This window comes from Carex rostrata, chromosome 11 (assembly GCF_964058835.1).
Source record: "Carex rostrata chromosome 11, lpCarRost1.2, whole genome shotgun sequence".
In the NCBI taxonomy this organism is placed as follows: domain Eukaryota; kingdom Viridiplantae; phylum Streptophyta; class Magnoliopsida; order Poales; family Cyperaceae; genus Carex; species Carex rostrata.
In genome coordinates this window covers 10,968,597-10,992,240 of record NC_135928.1, presented here as the reverse complement: position 1 = coordinate 10,992,240, position 23,644 = coordinate 10,968,597, and the positions used below count along the sequence as shown (strand labels likewise).

General features: G+C 31.9%; 2 protein-coding genes across 2 annotated transcripts; both read right to left on the bottom strand.

Moving 5' to 3' along the window:
* Positions 1 to 10,816: 10,816 nt before the first annotated feature.
* Positions 10,817 to 14,263, bottom strand: LOC144562040 (Serinc-domain containing serine and sphingolipid biosynthesis protein). The gene is made up of 13 exons (XM_078311166.1): positions 14,235 to 14,263; positions 13,872 to 14,107; positions 13,430 to 13,506; positions 13,151 to 13,310; positions 13,004 to 13,028; positions 12,800 to 12,889; positions 12,521 to 12,692; positions 12,343 to 12,416; positions 12,131 to 12,200; positions 11,963 to 12,034; positions 11,748 to 11,881; positions 11,482 to 11,555; positions 10,817 to 11,127 (listed from the first exon to the last, which is right to left on the bottom strand). Exons 2-13 carry the CDS (start codon positions 14,104 to 14,106, stop codon positions 11,045 to 11,047), a joined length of 1,266 nt encoding a protein of 421 aa, XP_078167292.1. The 5' UTR covers position 14,107; positions 14,235 to 14,263; the 3' UTR covers positions 10,817 to 11,044.
* Positions 14,264 to 18,577: 4,314 nt separating this feature from the next.
* Positions 18,578 to 19,741, bottom strand: LOC144561845 (sialyltransferase-like protein 3). Its single transcript, XM_078310946.1, has one exon. The coding sequence runs from the start codon at positions 19,701 to 19,703 to the stop codon at positions 18,642 to 18,644; it is 1,062 nt and encodes a 353-aa protein (XP_078167072.1). The 5' UTR covers positions 19,704 to 19,741; the 3' UTR covers positions 18,578 to 18,641.
* Positions 19,742 to 23,644: the final 3,903 nt, after the last annotated feature.

Below are 23,644 nucleotides of genomic sequence, written 5' to 3'. Positions count from 1 at the left end.
ACCTCATGTACCTGAGGTGATACCGATTCGTACGGTACTAGTACACCTTTTTAATAATCTTTTTAGGTAAGATTTATATTTTAGTTATGTTTTGGTCTATATTTTCGTGTGAGAACTGAGAAGGGGAGTGCCGAATATTAATTTTTTTTTTTTGTAAAAAAAACAATCAACTTTTTTTCTATAATTATTTTTTATTTAATTATGAAAGATGAACAAAAATTGTGATGAGTTGGGCAGTAGATGTAATGTAAACACAGAGAGGTCTTTTCTGAGATGGTGGGTCCCACCTTAGGCAAGCAAATTTAACCTTTTATTTTATTTTCTTTCCTTTTTTTCTTCTTTCTTCTCTCGCACAGTCGCAATGTCGGCAGACTTGAAGAGCGATTGATGGTAATCTGATGGTTACCATCAGATGGGAACTTTCTTTCGGTAATTCGATTTGATGTCTGATTTGATTTCCTTGAATAAGATTTATGCTTTTAATTTAATACACAATTATTCGCAATGCAACCAATAAACACTGTTTTCAAATTTTAATGAACGACAATGATAGAGGGTTCATCAACTATTGTCGGATATAAAAGTTAACCAAATTTTTAGCAAGTTTAATTTCAAAAATTAATTGAATTGTTTTCAAATAAGGATCTGAATCCAATACCAGTGAACAGTAACACTGAAATCCCTGCAATCCGAATCCAACTGTCGAACTGTTTCGAGATGCGTGCAAGGAAAGTCCAGCTATTAATTTCAAGATGTGTTCTCGAAAAAAAATTCGACGGCTGAATTCGGATTGCAGGAATTTCAATATTACTATACACTGCTTTCGGAATTGCAGCAGGTTTATTTTCTTCAAACAAATAGAGACGAAGTCAGACTTTCAAATCATGAGATCAAACACACAATAATGATTAATCATGTAAAATTTTCATGTCAAGGGAGTCAATTTTACAATACTCAAATGATTTTACTCTAAACTTTATAGAAAATCAATTTTAGTGGATTCGTCCTTATAAACAACAAATCTAAATTGTTGAAACAGATCTACTTTAGGAATGATGTGTTTATATAAACATTATTTTATAAATTATAAATTAATTTAATATAAAATAAAGTTGTTTAAAAAATAACTATAATTTATTCTCCATACATTTATTTTTTGAACATGATTTTATACTAATTTAATTCGAAAATATATAATTTTTGTGTAAACAGGGGCGAATAGAGGGCGGATAGAGTAAGAAGCTATGAGGTCAATTGATCCCTTGTATTTTTTTTATTTTTTGGAATCATATATAATTTTCTATAAAGTTTAAAGTAAAATGCTACAGGTACAATAACTATTTACCGTACAATTTTTTTATATAATTTACCCACATTTAATTTCTTAAGGGCGTGTTCGGATTTTACTGTTCATGTGGGGAAAAAAAATTCACTCAGACTAATTTTTTTTTTCCCACATGAACAGTAAAATTTAGTTCAAAAATTTTGCAATCCCATTCCTATTCCTATTCCCGTCCGTCTGCCGACACGCCCTAAACGTGTGACTTCGCCCCTAATATAAATATATAACTCTATAAAACCTATTTAAATTTATCGTTTAAAATAATTTTAATAGATTTGAAACTAAATTCCTCAAGAATTCTGACGCATGCTACATGCACAATTTAGATTGGAATTGAACAGGGAGAGAGCCCAACAGCTGGGGTCAGTTTCATCCGACTTTTACATAGTGCGTAACACGTTAGAGTAGAAAAAATTGCACGGCAGAGCTGTTTCCGTCATGGAACGGTACGGTTATGGTACATAACGGCATGGTACATGCATGTCAGTTACGTGTTTCGTGCTATGACTATTTGTGTGCTGTGATTATCTTTTAAAACTTTAGCACACTACAACACATCACGTGAAAGATAACTTAAATTATGATCAAATGGTCACGCGAGGCACGTTTGGACATGGCGTGACTCACGTGGCGTGAACCATTCGCGTGCCGTGATCATTCCTTCACATTTTAGTCACGGTACGACACAACACGTGAAAAATTAACTTGAGCACGACACAATACAACACAAAGCCAAAGTCACAGCGTGTTAATCACAACACAATACGGCACGACACGTTTTTTCCACTCCATAACACGTGTTCAAAGAAGATTAACAGCTAAATTTTTAATTTAGTATTCATAAATCAGGGAAGAGGGATCCACTTACAATATTTCCGGGGACACGCCATACGGCCATAATAACACTTTTTATTATATCAATAATTAAATACTATGATTTGAAAACACAAAAGTGAACCGTTGATATTGTTCTAAATTTTGTAATTTGTTTAAACAAAGCCTCCATGTGATATTAGACAAGATCAATGGTAAAGATCATATTTATATATTGAAAATTTTAATTATTTTATATTAAACAAGATCAATGATTATTTTTGAGTGAAGCTAGCGTGCACTGTACTCATCAAGAAGTCTTGGTGAGCATAACTCCAAAATCTATTGAATTGATTTCAAACGATGAAACTGATATATTTTAGAGTGATGCGTGTATATACAAAATGTTCAAATTTTCAAATTCATTTAGTACAAAGTCTAAGTGGTCAAAAAATAATTAAAAATGAGTGCATCAAAATAGCTCACCAACCTTCATTTTTTTACCGCTTCACTTTGTACTAAATAATTTTGAAATTTTTGCATATACACACATCACTCGTAAAGTAGATTGGTTCAAATGTTTGAATTCAATCCGATAGATTTCACACCTTATACTAGTTTCAGTAGTTCTGCGATTTTCTGTGGTCAAGATATATCGCATCTTCCAGTAATTGCTGATATCAAACCATTGATTCGGTCTCCGAAAATACGCAATCATATAAAAAAAAAAAATCCATCTTGTTTTTAACAATTTAATTTTATTAAAAATAAATAAGTTTGTTAAAGGAATATATATATATATATATATCATATCATATATAACAACAAAGGTAGAAGATAAACATCCAAATATATAATGGTAAGGTAAGGTAAGGTAAGGTAAGGTAAGGTGATGACAAGCCTTGCAAGAAACGGAAGAAATCGGAATCTATAGATATGATGCGTTGGTGTGATAACAACATCACGGGCACGCTCCAAACTCGGAGTGAGGCAGTGAGGAGTGAGGAGGTGATTAGGAGTTTGAAAAGGTTGCCACCACTTCCCACTTTCCAATTTCCATTACCAAATCAAGTTGTCCACTACTACTAAGCACCCTTTCTATCTCTCTCTCTCTCTCTCTCTACTTTTTACCCTTCTTCACCTTTTGCTCAATTCTATTTTATTTAAAGTTAATTTGTTCGTCCGGGCAGGGAACGCAACACCGCCCACTTATTGATGTTTTAGAGATATCTACTAATAAGATTAAAATAAAATGTGAACATGTTATTGGTGTAGTGATAACGATCCATAGCTCTCATGCGCGAAATTATGAGTTTGAAATTTACAAAGTAGAGAAATTCTCTTTATTAATACACATGTGTTTGAAATATATTGGGTGGCTTGACCCACAATCCGTATTTCAAAATAAAATAAAAAATATATATATAAATATTTTTTGTTGGTCGAGTGAAGTGCACATCAGTATGTGCTAAGAATTTATATTTATTTTTAAAATTCAATTTAAACTTCTCAACATGATCTTCATACAAATATCTATCAAATATTCCATTTTTTAATTATCTACTAAACTTTTAGATACGTAGAAAATAATTATTTTTGAATGGTCCAAAATCTTTAGATCTAGTGATTTTCTATCCATTAAAGAAACAGTAAAAAAATTGTAAAATGTGGTCTTCAAGTACATTTTATATGGAGATTAGATTGAATGAGTTGAATCGACTGTTTGAACTGTGGAACCAGAAATATGATTTCATACCACCTTTGTTCCTAATTAATGATTTCTTTATTTTTTTTCTATGTTCTAAACTTAATTATTCTTACAAGAAAAGCTATTTAATAAGGTGTCTTGTGTTTATGATAGGTCTTCATAATTTGGACATTTTATCTTGAAAAAACAATAAAAATTCTTAGAAAGTTTGTGATGGTAAGTCATTTTAAGTGAAATAGTTTATACATTTTTAGTAATTATTCTCATTCAAAAGCAGATTTTGTATGGCTATTTGTATTAACTTTTTGAGTAAATATTACTAAGTAGAATTATTTTCCTTTCAACGTTCCTTTTCTTCAAACTTTACTTTTTTGGTTTCTTTCTTTTCTCATCATATTCAACATCAATTGGATATGGATATCTCATGAAGATATTGTGTGGACATATTTGCGCGCGTGATATACTCTGTATGACTTATCTAAACTAAATACAGAGCATTTATATCTCTGATATTATTAAAATTTCTAATATGATGTGGCAGTTTTTAATTTTATGAAAGAGTTTCTTATTTAGAAATTATGCATAAAGTTTCTTATTAAAATATTATTTATAAACTCCATACTAGTCAATTGATTGGCTCAATTATTTATCATTTTTAATTTGTTGCTGACGTGACTTAATAGAAACTCTAAAATTAATTTTAAAAATGTGAAAGTTACAAACTTTAGAAATCTTTATTTCTAAAAAGTGATTAACAGTTATTTAAAAATTAATTTGAGTTAATGGATTTAGATGCTCTAACACATATAAAATTAATTGTCATACAACTACGTTGAAACATGTCATTTACAATATAAGATAAAATAATATTATTATTTATATTTACACACATATGTTATTTTAGTTACATCTCAGTATCTTGCCAGAATAATATGTAATCATAAGAATCAATTTTTTCTAGTCGAAATTTGTATTTCTTTCATATTAAAAAAAAAAATCAAAACACCTTAAATTATGGGGATTTCCAAAAATACCTAGACCGCAGAATAGTTTGACGGCCTCATTTTAATTTTGAGGTTCCGTAGATTTGTTTGAAAGCTCCTCAAAAACCTAAATATATTAAATAGCACAATGTATTTTTAGATTTTTGAGGGGTTTCCAAACCAATTTGCGGTCCTCCAAGAATGAGGCAATCAAACCATTCTGCGGCCTGGGTGTTTTTAGAAATCTCCGTACAAATCATGGTTTTTTGTTCTTTTTTTTAATATGGTATAAATAAAAATTTCGGTTGATTTAGTAGCTAAAAATAACGCTCTCTTAATAAAAGTTGCAGGTTCAATATCCGAATGGATAATCTTTTTATGAATATTGGAATTGGAAATTCTTGATCTCTATTTTTTTCTCTAAAAAAATGATAATTAATAACTAGATAAATACATAAGATATCAACCCAGTAAGAACAGAATTCACATCCTATGAGATATTTCATATTTTTCATGACTTTTTGGAAAATCTCAACCGTTCAAATATGTTATGCACAAATCTCAAAGCTCAAATAAAACTGGCCCCTACGGTATCCCCGAATAGACACCGGACACGTCGGTCACGCAAAATATGAGATATCTCATAGGATACGCACTCGTATGAAGAGAGGAATTGGGAGATCCTTAACGGCCACCAGCAGATAACAACTTTTCATTGTTTTTGATTCCACCGTTAGATTAGATATTGATATATAATTATGGAGCATGAAAGTGGTATTAAAACTAGCACGTGAGAGTAGGTTATTAGATTAGGCTTCCATGCGGAATTAGGGCTAGGTAGTGTGACAACTGACAACTGAGACCTCTTTTTCTCCACATTTCATTTTCATTATTTACTTTTTCTTTACAAACCTAATGTAATTTTTCTTTACTAAAAAAAAAATGTAATTCTTCTTTTATAACACCAAGAAAAATCATCGTTTTAACCGTTTATTTTTTGTGGATCCGGAGTATTTGTAGTCTATATTTGACTCTAACCGCGCAAAATGTGGGTCCGGATCCCCTAAAGTAATTCAATTTTTGAGTTTTGGATTGGGATCGTCCGATTTGAATCCGTCGCTCGGAATTTTCTCGGAATTCGAATCTGTTGCTCGAGATGTGTGCGCTCCACATCGAAATGGATTGTCGCAAATTTGAATCGGACGGTCCTGATTTAAAACCTAAATTTTTTAAAAGTTTTTAGGGTATGTCTAGATGAGAGCTAGAATAGATAGAATAGCGAAATTTAATATTAATATATGAAAATATAGAAAAAAAATAGTGATTTTCATATTAGAAAATTGTGCTATTTGGATTAGTAAAAATATTGTCTGGATTGTACATTTGGAATAATGAATAGCTGTAACCGAGAAAGAATAGTGTTAACAAGATTCTTATTAAGAGGAAAGATAAGCAAGTGAGATAACATAAGTGGTGTTACTTTTGTCATTTTGATAGTGCTAGCGAAAATCTGAGAAAGAAGCATTTTTTCTCTCTTTTCATACTTCCGAATAGTAGTTATTCCAACATATGGAATAAATGATAGCAGCTATTTTAGCTATTCCAAATAGCAAAATAAAATATTATTTGAATACACATTGTTATTTCAAATAACTCCTATTCTAAAATAACCTCTATTTTTTATACATTCAAAAGAGTGAATAAAAAAACAGTTCCATAAAGAGCGATACAAATTAATGCCTCTAAAATAATGTATTTTGTTTGATTAATGTAGGCTTTTATTATCTGGTGAAGAATAAAGAATGGAGCAAATAATTAATATATAATTAATGTATAGTTGTAGTTGAACAAAATAATCAAATTAAATAGAAGAAAGAAAATTATTTCAGTGTATCAATCTCTTTCATCTATAGACATGATTGAACAAAAAAAAAAAATCATAATTTACTATCTTGTGTTATCTTTTTGTGAACAAATATTGTTTGATTGAAACCACTCGTTATTAGGTTGCCTAACCACTTAAAAAAAATCCTTGAGTACCAATTGGTTATTAAATTAAATCTAACTTAGATCCTGAATCATATACAACAACTCATATTTATAATGCTTGGTTGGTATTTCCAAGCATCCATACCTAAAGTTTAGGAAGTGTACATCTACACATGAAAGCAAACTTTGGCCTGATCTGATCAACTCTTATCTTGAAAGAAATGGGAATATGGTTTAAGTTGTTAGTTTCATTATCATTTCTGTTACGTGTTAGAATTATCCATTCAATTACAGCATTATTGCTTAGTTGTGTGCTTTTGCCCACTAACAGTGTGAAGATGTGATGTTTCTTAACACTTTGATGGATGCATAATTGGTTGGCCACGTGGGGATATCAAAAGCAAATAGGGAAAATGAAGTACATGCATGCATGTATTTAATAGAGTGTTGTAAATATCGCTATGCGCTCGTCGGACGGACAGGATATCGTCAAGTGATTAATCGAAAATAATCGGCGATAATTGGGAATAATTGGCTGATCAGTCGAGAAAATTTATGACGGTTTGGTCACTATCTACGACTAATTTGCTAATTAATCGGCCTAAACGAATATTTTTTACAACACTAATTTAATATTTATAAAATTAATTATTACTTAAAATTAGAAAATAAAAGTGTAAATGTGTTTATTATTTGTAAAATAATTTTGAGCGAAATTGAAAAATATTAGGTTCTATCAAACAATTTAAGTTTTTTAAGAGTAGATGCAGAAATTTTTATTTATACTATATTAAAAAAAAAAATCAAAAAGCTATGTTTTGGGGGGATTTTGAAAAATATCATGACATTCAAGTCAATCTGCACCGGCTCCAAAAATTCAAAAATGCATAATATCATATTTAGATTTTTAAGGGGCCTCCAAACTAATTTGCATCCCTCTAAGAATTTTTCAAAATTTGAAGGTCCCGGTATTTTTCAAAATTTTCATAATTTGAGGGTTTTTTTTTAATATGGTATAAATAAAAATTTAGGATTAATTAAATTTCAAATTGACTCGATCTGATACACATCCTCTATCCGAATAATTAAAAACATGTCAACTATTTTTAATTTTAATTTAATAATATTTATATTAAATAATTAAAACCATTTGAAAAGTTGAACGTAGCAAAAAAATCATAACAAGAAACAACATTATGCTATCCGTTTGTCACATGCCAGCTATGTATCCACTTCCTCGAAGTTAAAAAAATAAAGAAACAAAGCTGGATGCAATTATTAACCGCCCCCTACTAAGAATCTGATTAAAGAAAAGATGATGAACGTGTTCATATTTTATATTAAACCATACAAAGAGCGAGGCTATGGTACTTTGGTAATGTGTGGATTGTTATGTATATTGGATTTATATTTTTGTTTTTAAAGTTTATAGTCAATTCGAACCGTTCAACATTATTACTATATGAAAATATACTTGAAGACCAAAATTTATACATTTTGAAATTTTTTTACTATTTTTTTTGGTAGGTAGAAAATTACTACTTTCGGATGGTCCATAATTTTTAGATCAAGTGATTTTCTAATTGTCTAAAAAATAGTAAAAAAAAGTTAAAAAAAATATATAATTTGGTCTTCAAGTATATTTTCATATGATAATAATGTTGAGTGGTTCAGATCGACTATTTAGACTTTGAAGACAGAAATATGAATCCAATATATGAAACGATCGATCCGCGCGCGCATTGCAAAGTAACATAGCCTCACTCTAATGAATTTGTACTTATTGTTTCCTGCTCAACAAACGAAACCAAATTCTAGTAATATTTGCATACATATATTTTCAATATGATATACAGATCTTGTGTAAAGATTACTTTTTATTCATTTTCAACGTATAATTATTTTTCTTTGAATAAAATGATATCTTGAAAATTCTAGACTATTCTCACATAAATATTTGATTTTTAGAATTTGCATATAATATTTTAATTTTTTTATATTGTGAACTATAAATTTAATTACTTTAGACTACTATTATGATGGGCTTTTTTAGTTTAAAAAATAATTGTCATTGTATTATTTTTATTAATACAATAGTAAAATTAACAAAAAAAAGAATAATCTTTGATATGAATACACGCATAAATTTGCATATACAACTGCATACTGCATATGCCTTGCATGCACATATTTAAAATTACATTTTGCAAGAGCAAGATAATATATATAATTGTTACAATTATAATAATAACAATCATCAAAATAATCGTAGTAAAACAGAAGCACCTAACAGAATTAAAAATATTAAGAAATTAATCTTAGTGCTACATCATAAATTCATACCTATAGAATTAAAAATCAATAGACATCTGATATGAACTATATATATAAATAACCGAATAACTAACAGTCTAATTGCCTATGCTTATTTTTCTCTGAACTATATATATAAATAATCAATAGACCTCCAAATGAAGCACGAATTTCAATTTTATACCAACGAGCGCACCATGAAAGATCAATGGTTACATTTTGTGCCTCGTGGTTAGCTAACCTGGTTGGATCTGAACTCAATGGTGGGTCCCACATCGCCATCTGTCAGCGATAAAAATGGAAGAGAGAGAGAGAGAGAGAATAAAGAAGGATAACAGGTAGGGTGCAAACGGGTCGGATATTATCCGACCGTATCTGTATCCGTATTCGAAAATTAAATACGGATATCCGATATTCGAATTTCCGTGCAGATACAGATATGGATATGGTTTTATACCATATAGTTTATCATAGATTATGAAAATATTTATGTATATATCTACGGATATCCGATATCCGATATGTATCTGAAAATTAAAAGCGGATACAATTATAGTTTTACCACTATCCGATCCGTTTGCACCCCTAATTAATGGTGCAAATTAACGCGGATTTGTACGAAAAAAAAATAGGTGCACAAAGCGAGGGGGTCAACGCAAGAAACAAGAGAAATGTTTCCGGTTCGGTACAGTTTTAAAAGCACAATGGCACATGAGCATGTGAGAGCTCAAAGACTTGGAAGGAAGTCATACAGATTATATATATATATAACATGTAAAATGCTGTATTTTAACATTTTTTTCTTTGACTAAAATTTGATATTCTGGATCTAACGTCGCTGCTAGTAATTAGGGTTTCTTTGGTTGTCTTGTCTTGTCTAGTATGCCTAACCTCAACTACTAATACGAACCTCCATTCATATTTTATTTTCTCATAATTAAAATAGTAGAGGAGGCTTCTAATCTGTAATAATGAAGAAGTATTTAACATTTACACAGAGAGTAGGGGTGGCAAAAAACCTCGTAGCTTGTGGTTCGATTGTGACTCGCATCTGATTCACTTGCTAATAGCTCGTTTATTATTGGAGTGAGCTGTTAACGAGCTAGCTCGCTACTAGCTCGGCTCAGAATTAACGAGTTCAAGTTAGAGCTTAGCTTGATCGCCAGCTTGCGGGCTACCTCGGTTAGGCATCAATTTGTGAATTTGTATGAATGTGTGTGCATTTTATATAGTCCTTGGTCCATCTCGGTTTAGCTCGATCCAAAAAATTTGTAAAATTTTTTTTTTTAAAACAAGATCTAACCAAACCTACGAACCAGCTCGTCAGCTCACAAGCTAACTTGGTCCAGCTCGTGAGGATTTCAAGCTTAAGCCATCTCTGTTTAACTTTTTTTTGCCAATACGCGTTGAAAGTATATTTGTGGGAAGGTGCAGATTTGTTCTCAAATTTCAACTATGTAAAGAAACAAGATAGCAAACATACAAGTATATAACTTTCTTTTCCTTTTAATTTCGTGTTAATGGGCCTAAAAATGCCACATAGGCCTAAAACGGGCCTATAATTTACATTTAGTAGGCCTTGATGAGTTTCTACATTAGCGGGCTTACTTGTCAATTTAAATTCATGGTTCTTAAAAAACAAAAATAAGTGTGATGAAACGAATAACAAATAATGAACTTCCACAAATTTAACATGATGGATTTCATGGCCTTAATATTTTACAATAGAAAGAATAATCATCGTTTATAAATAAATAATAACTAAGTGGACTTACATCAATTTAAATGGCGGGTTTTATGGGCTTAATATTTCACTAAAGAAAAAAAAAATGATCAACTGTCTACCTTAAAATTGTATAGTCACAGAAGGAGGAAAAAAAAAAAACATTAAGAGATCTATACTGACAACTGAATTTGTTCGTCAGATTCTTCATGATTTTCAACTTTCTTCAACAGAACAGGAGATAATAATTTCCACACTACAAAAGATATATTAATGACACCATCAACAATTATAGCAATCAATTAATCATGCTAATAGCCTAATAGGTTTTGACATCTTGTACCAGTATGCTCTGGACCCAACAAAAATTTCATTACAGACTTTGTATTTGTGATTTTTTTTTATTTGAGCAGACTGAAACAGTAGCTGATGAACACACTGTAAAAATTCATAAATGAACTGCTGTACATGCAAATGCTGTGATTTCGATTTATTATAGGGACATTTTTCTTTTTAGGAAAAAACTTGTATTGATCAACTGGGTATATTTTTCGGCGATGAAAATAATATTTATGGAGAAATATAATTAAAATTAAGATGAGCTTCTTACAATAGATGCTAGCAGCGAACCATTCATTGATAATCTTGATCCAGGTACTTGCCCACCCAACATCTATGCTCCATCTTCACAACATAAATCATACAAATTTATAAGTCAAATGATAAGTATACATATATATATAGTTTTCTTTCTTCATCTGTTGAGTGATTTTAATCGTCCATATATACCAGAAACTTTCGATTACTGTTCTGGTAAATGCTAATAACTGTGCCTGATCTAATCGGTACATTAGTGTGTAAACGTACGAAACTTACTCTTTAGTAGGATGGTTGAGATCCCAGCTAATAAAAAGCATGGCAAAGTACATCGATCCCATGGCAAATACAAAATGGAAGATACTGTAATTGTACGGTATGTCGTCTTCTAGTTGAACTCGATCTTTTTTGAACTGAAAAACCATAAGCAGATTTTGTTTTACGGGAATGTCGAGTTGTCCTAATTATTTTTTTCTTATTTAAGACCTTGATACCTGAAAGGATCTTGTATCAATTCCAGTGGAAAAGGTTGCCATGACAATTGAACAAATGGCTATTAAAAATCCCTACAAAATGAAAGTATCACAAAAAATAGAACTTTTATGTTGTATAGGTTCCATAACAAAAATAAAAGGAGAACAAATTAAGTACTTTTTTCTTACCACTATTGTACTCCAATCAATGTCTTTGTTTGATCTTAATTGCGATCGACAATTTCCAGTCTGGGGCTCGCTACAAATTAAGAAGAAATTCACTCTGAAGAACAAATGTAAAAGAAAGTGCCAAAACTCTACAATATTATTGGCAGAAAATTTAAAATGATAGTATATTTGCAAATATATATTTATTGATATATTTTGAAAGCAATTCAAACCTTTGAATAACAGACCAGCAAAGAAAAACAATGTATAAGCCCATTATACTAGAAGAAAGAAGCCCTTCGTTAACCTACAGAGAAAAATATTTCATACAAGAGAAAAGAAAAAAGACTGGAAACTAAAACAAAAAAATCTTTTGATCATTGCAAACATGAAGTTTTAGGAAAGACATACTTTTGAGTGGAGCGATACTCCCATCATCACCTTAACCAAAATAGCAGTCCATGTAATGGTAAAAATATTGAACAAACATGTTGAATTTGAAGCATACATGAAGTACATCATGATTATACCACCATACGAAGTGATGAAGGAGATAGTTGACAAAATTAACCCTAAGAAATCACTGCTCCATATATGGAAATTATCGTTAATTAGTATGTGCGAAGGTACAATTATAATTACAAGAGATCGAATGCTAAATTGCTAATATTAAAAAGCAATTATATGTACCATTTATTTGATTGTGGATGTGGCATCCAATTGGAGTTGCACCAAGCTATAAACTCTAGCATGCTTATTAACTGAAGGACAAGAAATATCCTACAGAGAGTTCACAGCTTGGGTTTCAGAATATTGGTACCAGTACCACAGTACTTGTACCAGTCAGTATATGGTGAATACTAATATGTTAAATCCAAAGAAAATTGCAATTACCCTGCACCAATGTGAGCAACTTCACCTACACAATCGAACGATGAGAAATCATATTAATTATAAAGATGCTGATTCATCAGAGCTTTTTAGTTAAGTGCTTAATTTTCTTCTGTCAATCAAAATTTAAATATGGGAAATTCTACATACCATAAAGTAGAATGAAGGATTCGGGTATAACGAATGGAACTACAAGTGATACAAAATACAAAATAAATTTCAGAATCCACCATCTAGAATGCCAAGTATTTTGAAATCCATGAAGCTTTTGTGCTCCAGATGTTGTAACGAACATGACGAAGAAAAATATCTGATAATTTAGTTAAAGTTTCCAATCCACTTATTTATGAGTAATAGATAAAACTCTGATTTTTTTTTTTCTGTTCTGAGTGGGACAATTCTATACAGGTTTAAAATTTGAAAGGATACGAAGCACCCTAAGCTCACATGAAGTACACCTCCCGCATGAAAACATTCGTCCTGGTCAATTTTGCATGTTCTCAGATCTGAAGATTAATAGAAGAAGTTGAAATACAGAATATATAATGAACTACTACAGAAGGAATGATGTCAGTAACGGAATTTGGTACCATCAGCTCAGGTACCAGTTTGCATATTTTCTTTTAGTTATCTTTTTTATTGATTGGCTCGCATGTAATTAATTCTAAAATTTAGTCTGACTTGAAACTAAATTGTACATGAGGCAAAATTAAGTCCTAACTGATACAATTTTGCACAATATAATCCCGAACTACAGAGGCTCATTTAGATAAATTTGCTTTGTTATCATGCTGGTATTTCAACTTGCCATTAGAAAGCACAATTGTACAATCTTGTGTTTGCAGAGATACTTGGAAATATATATACTTACTCTGAAGTGGTTTGAGAAACTTAGCACCATAATCTCTGAAAAACCATGCCAGTAAGTTTGTCGCAAAGAATATAAACCCATACACGTATCGTGCTCTCAAAGATTGCTTCCTTCCATGTATATACATATCATCTGATTGCTTATGTGTGTTTAATACTTCCAATTTAGCGATCTCTCCGTTTCTGACATTGTTTCCAGACTGCCAATCTTCAATTTCTTCAGATGATATTCTCATACTACACATACAACATGCAAATGTAAGATAAATTGTTCTGCTATCCAACCCAATTCAACAGGTGCAATGATGAAGTTTCATACAATGCAGCTTAGATGAAAGAAGATGAATTGGTGATAAGAGCTTACTTTCTCAAGCAGAGCAAGATGCAGCTTCTTTGTCTATGCACAGTATAAACTGGTCTATTTGCATGTACCTAATTTAACAGCATGTTAACATAGGCTCTGATAAATTTAATATTCCCCATTGATGGTACCAGTGGACCCCACAGATAGAGTGCTTAGATATTAAACTGAGAAAGCTTTTAGATGGATCTGGCACACCAATAAAAACGTGAGGAAATGCAGTTGCTTTGTTAATAGGTTGATTTACAAATTTTCATTCTCAACGCTTTCTTAAAATCATGCAAGACTAGTTGATAATATATATATATTTTTTTCATTCTTCGTACATCTAAGAAACAAAAATATTTAAGTTCTTAAATTTTATTAAATTTTAGTATAATATCAGTGTCATTTTAGTCTATATAACACCAACTTCAAAACCTATCAAATCTATTTCAAATAGTGAATTCAAACCGTTCAAACCGATCTACTTCATAAGTATTGTGTTTAGATGTCAAAATTATAATTTTTTGAATTTTAGTTTCAAGTCAAACAATCAAATGTGAGAGTTTTTAAGTTAATTTTAATACATTTATTTTTCAAAAGTAAATCAGTTTGAATTAATTAGTCGTTTAATGTCTATCTAATAAATTTTAAACCTAGTATCATACTAACTGGACTCTTTACGAGTTGGAAAGTTTTTTTAATTCCCAACTTTTCTCTAGCATAGTAGCATGCCATAGATAGTTAATGGTACACCAGGTCCACAAACTTCTTAAAAGGCATGGTGCTCCAAAATGTGGGAAAGAAGAGAACTTGCATTTTTGACCGTTGGAGAGCGAGCGGGCGCGTCACATAATTTCGATGACAAGCAATTAAACTGCTGCTCAAAAGAAACGGGTAAAGATTTTAACAGAACAATTATGGCTTCATGCAGCGCACTAACCATACACGGTTGTTTTGATTCTATAGTCTGTGCGTTGCATAAAGTCAAAAGTACTCTGTCAAAATCTTCACCCCAAGAAAGACCTAAAATAATTCATGCTTGTTCCTTTTGCCTTATAAAATTAGATCCATGCAATAGGAGCCTCGTAGAGTTTCTTGAGACACTAAACATTTGGGACTTTTCGCAAACTGCCAGATATATAAGTTGTGAAACAATTGAAACTTTTTTTCTAGTCGTTTTTCGTGTAGAGCAGCTAGATGACAAGGTTAGGTTATGGAAACCTGATTCTATGGTATATTGAAATTTGAAAAGAAGGACCATGAACTATTATGGTTGAAGCCCTCCATTTTTTTTATTAACTGGAGATATACAGGGACCAAGTTAGAAATTTAAAATTAAACCTAGTGTAGTATAATTTTAATTTTTATGAAGAGGACCAAAAAAAATTTTGTAATTGAAAAAAAAACTAATTTCTAAGTCATATATATAAAGTTAATTACTAAGTCATTAACATAAATTATAGGAAAATTGACGATAAATTCAACTTTAGTGGTATATCCAACATTATGGTACATATATTTAAAAAAAAATACTATTTAAATAAAAATAAATTAAACTACATATATGTTCTCAGTTATTTAGATAAGAAATGTATTAAGTTGAATCAATTTAAATTTTATTAATCATTCATCATAAATTTATTAAAAATACTATACTCTTGTTATTACAATAAATAATTTCTCTCATCCGGATTTCGAATCCATAGCCTCCTAAATGGAGACCATATGTTTTTGTCACTAAACCGAAATACTAGTTCTTAAAAAAAATCTCTCTATTGTTAAAAATGCAAAATTATTTGATAGATTAAATTTCTTTCAAATTGACTCAAAATTGATGGATGTCATATCTAAATAATTATAAATATATCTAATTTTTTATTTTTAAATTTAAATAATATTATTTCAAATGTATCTGTCATAAAAGTTGGATGGATGTTAAAATAACCCTAAATTATACTTAAATCTTATTAATAAAATTTACTACATCTGAATCACAAATTTTAAATCTTGATAAAATATTTTTTTAATTTTTAATTTGTTAATAACGATGGCAAAGGGAGGCCAAAGAAAAATATGGTTTGTGGGAAAAGAATATGGAAAAACAAATCGTCCACTCTACGATATCTACCAAACCATATTGGACCTAACGAGGCGATGACTATTTGACTAGAGAATAGAGATAGACGACTCCCATTCAACAAAATGGTATCTTCTATGACCAATATTTTTGGGAAATTTTTTATCTATGAAAATTATGAAATTGTTTCGTATTAAATTGAGATGTACGGAAATAAAAAGTGTCTAACAAACATAGACAGATCGGGCTCAAAGTTTATATCCTATATTAGAGATAGACTTAATGTTTTCTATTCATATTATATATATATATATATATATATATATATATATATATATAGGGTCCAGCTAATTTGCTGCCGGCAGCATTTCTGCCGCGGTGTTGCCGGCCCTTTTTTGTTTTTTTGATGTCCAAACAACAAATCTAAACCGTTAGATGTTTAATCTATATTATAATCTACTTGGAGACCAAATTTTACATTTTTTGGAATTTTTTTACTATTTATTAAGCTGGTTTGAAAACCGTTGATTTCAGTAAATTTCTGCAGCATTGAAATCAGCGGTTTTCAAACCAGCTTAATAAATAGTAAAAAAATTCCAAAAAATATAAAATTTGGTCTTCAAGTAGATTATAATATAGATTAAACATCTAACGGTTTAGATTTGTTGTTTGGACATCAGAAAAACAAAAAAGGGCCGGCAGCAAATTAGCCGGACCCTATATATATATATAAAGAGAGAGAGAGTGACTAATGTGCATTCGTATGCATATGGTCCGATATGCATACGGTTCAAATTTGAAAATTCAAAATGTCGATCCAAACCGTTCATCTTGTTCTCCATATTAATATGTGCTTGGAGACCAAATTTTACATTTTTCTGAATTTTTTTACTATTTATTAAGCCACTTTGAAAATTGCTGATCCAACGGTGGCTGCTGATTTTACTGTTTTGTTAAGTCACTGTTGGATCAACAATTTTCAAAGTGGCTTAATAAATAGTAAAAAAATTCAGAAAAAATGTAAAATTTGGTCTCCAAGCACATATTAATATGGAGAACAAGATGAACGGTTCGGATCGACTTTTTGGATTTTGAAATTTCAAATTTGGACGGTATGCATATCGGGCCATATGCATACGAATGCACATTAGTCACTCTCTCTCTCTCTCTCTCTCTATATATATATATTATATAGAGGTTGACTTGGGTGAGCCATGGAGTAAAACGTGTTTGTACTCCACGCCATATTTTCATTTTGAAAGTCCAAACAACCGATCCGAACCATTAAATGTGATCTCTATATTGAAATGTGCTTGGAGACTGAATTTTACATTTTTTGGAATTTTTTTACTATTTATTAAGCCACTTTGAAAATTGTTGTGTTTACTGTGAACAGTAAATATTTCTGAACCGCCAGATCTGTGATTTTCAAAGTGGCTTTATAAATAATAAAAAAAATTCAAAAAAGTGTAAAATTTGGTCTCCAAGCACATTTCAATATGGAGATCGTGTTGAGCGGTTCGGATCAGCTGTTTGGATTTTCAAAATGAAAATATAGTTTCATGGAGTAAAAACTTGTTTTACTCCATGGCTCATTTTAAGCCATCTCTCTCTCTCTCTCTCTCTATATATATATACACGTTTGGTGCTCCATGGTACATTTTAGCCATTTTGAAAATTCAAACAACCGATCCGAACCGCACAACACGATCTCCATATTGAAATGTGCTTGGAGACCAAATTTTACATTTTTTAAAATTTTTTTACTATTTATTAAGCCACTTTGAAAATCGCTGATCCGGTGGTCCAAAATTTTTTACTGTTTTTACTATTCACCCGGATTTTCAGATTTTCAAAGTGGCTTAATAAATAGTAAAAAAATTTCAAAAAATGTAAAATTTGGTCTCCAAGCACATTTCAATATGGAGATCACATCTAACAGTTCGGATCGGTTGTTTGGACTTTCAAAATGAAAATATGGCGTGAAGTACAAACGCGTGGTGCTCCGCGTGTCACCCAAGTCCATCTCTCTCTCTCTATATATATATAAGAGTATAGAACATTCATAAATGTTAAAAGAAACTAGTTATGTATTTATAAAAACAATTTAATTGTCATAAGTGAATTCTTTAATATTGAAATCACACAGTCATATGGCTATATTTCTTATGATAATATATTAAAAAAATAATTAATTCAATATTAAAGATAATCCTAGCCATGTAGCTAATTAACCAAAGATCAAAAGGAACTTTTTCCCTATGCCATTTACTAACTAAACCAAAAAACAATTCCTCTCTATGTATATAACACACAAAAATGGAAAACAATTTATTTTCCTGCTTCCCCTAGTGGTAGACTACAACCTTCGGTAGCCGGAACCCGGGGACCGCATTCACGAAAGGCACCATCTCCGGCCGCTTGACCAAATCATCGTAAAATGCATACTCGGCCGCATAGTCATGCAGATCAAGCTCTGCCCTCTGTCCTGTATGGTAATGGTGGTGAGCTCCCTCTTGCTTTCCAAATCCAAACAAGTTCACCCGTCGGCAAATTCCCAATGCAAGCACCACGGCTTGCATCCCCGACGAGTAGTGAAACATCTCCCGATCATGAAAATCACCCCACTCTTCGGGGTTTCTTCTTGTTTCATCGACAAACTGCTTCAGGGAATAGTATTTCACAAGCCTCGCACAAAGCATGTCGAATCGAGGGTCTGTGATCATCAATGGTACTGTTCCTGATGAGTTCTTACATACCGCATAGTCAGCGAAATGTTTTGGCTGGCATATGTACATTACGACTGGCACATGACCACCGGTTTTGTGGCAATAGCATTGATCAAAGACTATGCATTGATCGAACACGTTGCTATTTATGAAGGAAAGACTGGTCTTGGACCCGACATGTTGAGCATAGCGATCAGTCGGTGCATTGTTGATACGTATCACAAACTCGTGACTGTCGATTAACTTTCCGTTATCTGAGTTCAAGAGAATTCCGCTATTTCCTACGACAGCACAGCTGGAGTAGAGTTCTTTGGAATTGGTGTTACCGTTATGCCGATCAATCGGTTTCTTGACTTGATTAACAAGCTGTGATATAATACTAGGTTCAAAACAATTGTTATCGAGCCAGGCACGGAGAAACTGGAGCGCCATCGGTTGGTATTTCACCGGTCCGCTTGAGAATTGGCTCTGGATTAGTTGCTCTGCATCTCGTCTTACATTGGCAGCTCCGATATCAACCGCCGCTAGTTGCATGAGTGTTGAATTGAAGTCATCATTGTTAGCCAAAGCCCGACGAACGCATGTCGTCGCACATTTGGTACGGAGGCTGGAGTATGATAACAAAACACACAAGACAAAGAAAAGGAGAACAATGAGAGAAGGCCTTAGCAAGGGTTTCATGATGAGGCTGCTTAATTTGAAAATAAAATAAAATTTCATTTGATTCAGAAATTGCTCTAGGATAATAAAGGCTGCGTCTAATTGAATATTTGGATCTCCCTCCACCAGTTGAGTGGGTCCAGTGGCGACTACAACGCCATTAGTAAACTAGGTGTGGAACCTTGAAAAAGAAACCTATATCTCATCTAGTGTGGTCGTATCTATGTTGCTCTATGTGTAGCAACTTGCCAAACTGCTTTAAATATGCTTTTGTAGCATAGTCACAAGATTCGCGAATTATACTTGAATAATTCATTTTTTGGGTGATGCTGAACCGAACGCCGAATTATTCGGTTGACCGAACTTTAACCGAATTAAACTCGAATAATTAGCAAATTTTACAAAATTTTCCAGAATTTTATGAATTATTCGCGAATTTTTCCAAGAACTTTTTTTTTGTTGCTCTCTTAGAGAATTGAGATTTATGATCCGGATAATTTTGAATCATTCCCGAATTATACTCGAATTATTCCCGAATGACTGATTTTTAACCTCGCTGAACTGAACCCGAATAATTCATTTGTCACTATGTTTTGTAGGATTGTTTTAGAAAAATTACAATATGAGTCGTCACAGAAAACCGTACAAAAAAAATGAAAATGGCATAATGTTATTACTTATCAGATGTTGGTGATAAAATTAAATCACCAAGTCTCCACCAGGGAATTTTTTTTTTTCAAATTTGAGGGCTGGGATTCCCCTGTAGAAACCTTCCTAGGATAAGTTTTTTTTTTTTGGATTAAAGAAAGTCATTATTGTTGATTATATATCGTAATGCATCCATCCGGAACTGAATTTCCTGTTCTCCGAGGATAGAAAATTTCTAGAAGGTCATTATTTGTTGATTATATATTGTAATGCATTCATCCGGAACTGAATCTCATGTCCTCCGTGGGTAGGAAATTTATGCTTCTAAAGTCATTGATACGTAGATCCAGAGTGAATTTTAAAACAAAATTATATTCAATATTTAAATATTAAAATCCATTTCAAACTCACGTGTCAGTGATTTTAGAGGCATAAATTTTTTGTTCACAGAGGATCGACGCATGTGATCCAGTTCTCATTCATTCATGGGTGGTCCAGTTAGTTAACCCCTAGTTAAGACCTGTCTCAAAAATTCTGGCCACTGCCAGGGTTTAAAAAAAATATTATATTGTATGATTGATAATCTTTCTTTTACTTCTGGACACTATTCATTTTGGAAGCAAGGAGCCGCCTTTATTTTATTATTAGCTAATAATGCAAGATAACCTAAATGGAATTCAAGAAAACTTATATTTGATGGAAAAGCAGGAAAATCATTTCTTTTTATTTTTCCAGAAAAATGAAAAGATATATGGAAACTATTTTTTTTATTTTGAAATATGGGTTGAAGTTTGAGGGTCAAGCCACCCAATACATTTCAAATATCTTTGAATTAATACAGAGAATTTCTCTAATTTATAAATTTTGAACTCATAATTTTTCATATGGGAACAATGTGTCTTTGCAACAGATTATTGAAAACTAATTTTTAATATGAGATGTAACATATTTAATATCTAAATAGAAAATTTTATGTGAATATTGGTGTGTTTGGATGAAACAAAGAATAGCTCGGAATAGCTCGCTAATCTCAAATTCAGAATAGCTGCTAACCCAACATTTTATAGAAATAGCGGAATAGCAGCTAACCCGAGTTGTGGTGGATTAAGTATAAGGACCCCAACTATCATTCCAGTTGGAAAACTTTGATCACCTACCTTTACTCTAGTTATAACTCTTCTACTCCTATATCTTCATTTTGGTCTGACATTCTTTCCTTAGATACCATTGGTCAATGTAGTGTACAATATGTCCCTGGATACAACTCTCAAGTGAGATTTTGGGAGGACATTTGGATAAACTCCTGCCCATTAGCATCTAGTTATCCTCAACTTTATGAAATTTGTTTCTCTAAAGATATCACTATTGCTGATGTAGTCAATTCACAGGGGCAAAATGTATTTTTTAGTAGAATCCTTACAGGAATACTCCTCCAGGAATGGAATCACATCCTCAGCATACTCAGTCAGATTTCTTTTACTCACTTTACTGACAAACTTTCTTGGAGATGAGAGTCAACATGAACCTTTTTTGTGAAATCTTTATATAATTTTCTTAATTTTGGAGGGATTGTTGTAGATAACCCTTTGCTTATTTGGTCCCTTCCTATTCTCTCAAAAATCAGAATTTTCATTTGGCTTGCTTTGAAAAATAAAATACTATCCAAGACAAACTTGAGTAAGAAAGGGTGGACAGGTTCGCTCACATGTGTGTTCTGTGACAGAGAGGAATCAGTCAACCATTTGTTCATATATTGTACAATGGCAAAACAAATATGGTTTTGGATGGGTAAAAATCAACAAGTTTTCCAATCTTGGAGAACTATGCAAGATATACTCATTTTTGCTAAAACACTACCCCTTGTACAAAGAACAGCCTTTTTGATAGTTTTTTGTGCTACGTGTTGAACTATATGAAAACACCGCAATGAGATTTGTTTTCAAAATACACAACCTAAAACAACTCGAACTCTTATTTTACTTACTATGTCATTGGTTGTTTATTGGACAGGTCATTCTAAGAAGGATAAGAAGAAAAAGGTCGAAGGCGCAACTGAGCAATAGATGCCTGATGCAGGCGATATTGACGCAATTCCACTTCGGATCTGGTATCCTGACGATGATCAGCTTGTTCCTTATCAGCTGCCAGCCGAGGGGAGTGAGCAGTGAAGATACAGGCCTCACTAGAGGGCTAACGTTAGTGGTAGACAAAGAGTAATAGATAAACTTTCCAACACACTCACTTTGAGTTTTGTTGTTCTCAAAGTTCATTTTGCTTGTCTAGTGATGCACAATAGCAAGGACTGCTTTTGTTGGATGTTAGCTTGAGTTTTTTAGATGTCTTAGATGGTATGGCAGAGTTGAGTCTCTAGTTTTTGACGAGTTATATTTGCTTCTAAACTGTGATGTATTATTTAACTGTTTCAGTAGAATGGAACCGGGCTTAGGCCTTTTTTTTTAAAAAAAAGAAAGAAAAAAAAGCAGCTAATCCGAGCTATTCCTTGTATTGAGAATAACATTTTTTTCACCCAAATGTGAAATAGTAGAAATAGCAGCTATTCCTAGTTAGTGCTATTTCTGGAGTTAGGATGGGGTGCTATGGATAGCATAGTGGCCTCTATGCTACGGCTCAATATTCGAGTTTTCAAAATCCAAACGGTCGATCCGAACCGTTCATCTTATTCTCCATATTAATATCTGCTTGGTGACCAAATTTTATATTTTTCTGAATTTTTTTACTATTTATTAAGTATTTTACAAAATTGTTGATCCAACGGTGGCTGCACAAAACAGTAAAACCGTTGGATTAGCGATTTTCAAAATGGCTTAATAAATAGTAAAAAAATTCAGAAAATTATAAAATTTGGTCTCCAAGCAAATATTAATATGGAGAATAAGATGAACGGTTCGGATCGACCGTTTGGATTTTGAAAACTCGAATATTGAGTCGTAGCATAGAGGCCACTATGCTATCCATAGCACCCCAGCCTAACTCCTATTTCTGTGTCATCCAAACGTATAATTTGATCTCCAATTTTTACTTAGAAAAACGAAACAAAATAGGACTTGGATTTGAAAAAGGAGATGGATTTCCTGCTGTTATCAATTATGATACGTAACATGTTTTTTTTTTCTTCTGTGTGCTGAAAACAATGATATCGATACATGACGTGTCTCCATTTCTTTCAAGCAAAAAAAAATTAAAGTACAGAGATGATAAAAGAAAGATAAACGCACTAAAATAACCTAACATACCAACAAATCAGTATATACGGTGACATAACCAAGTCCAAGTTGGCCTAGTCACACTATAAA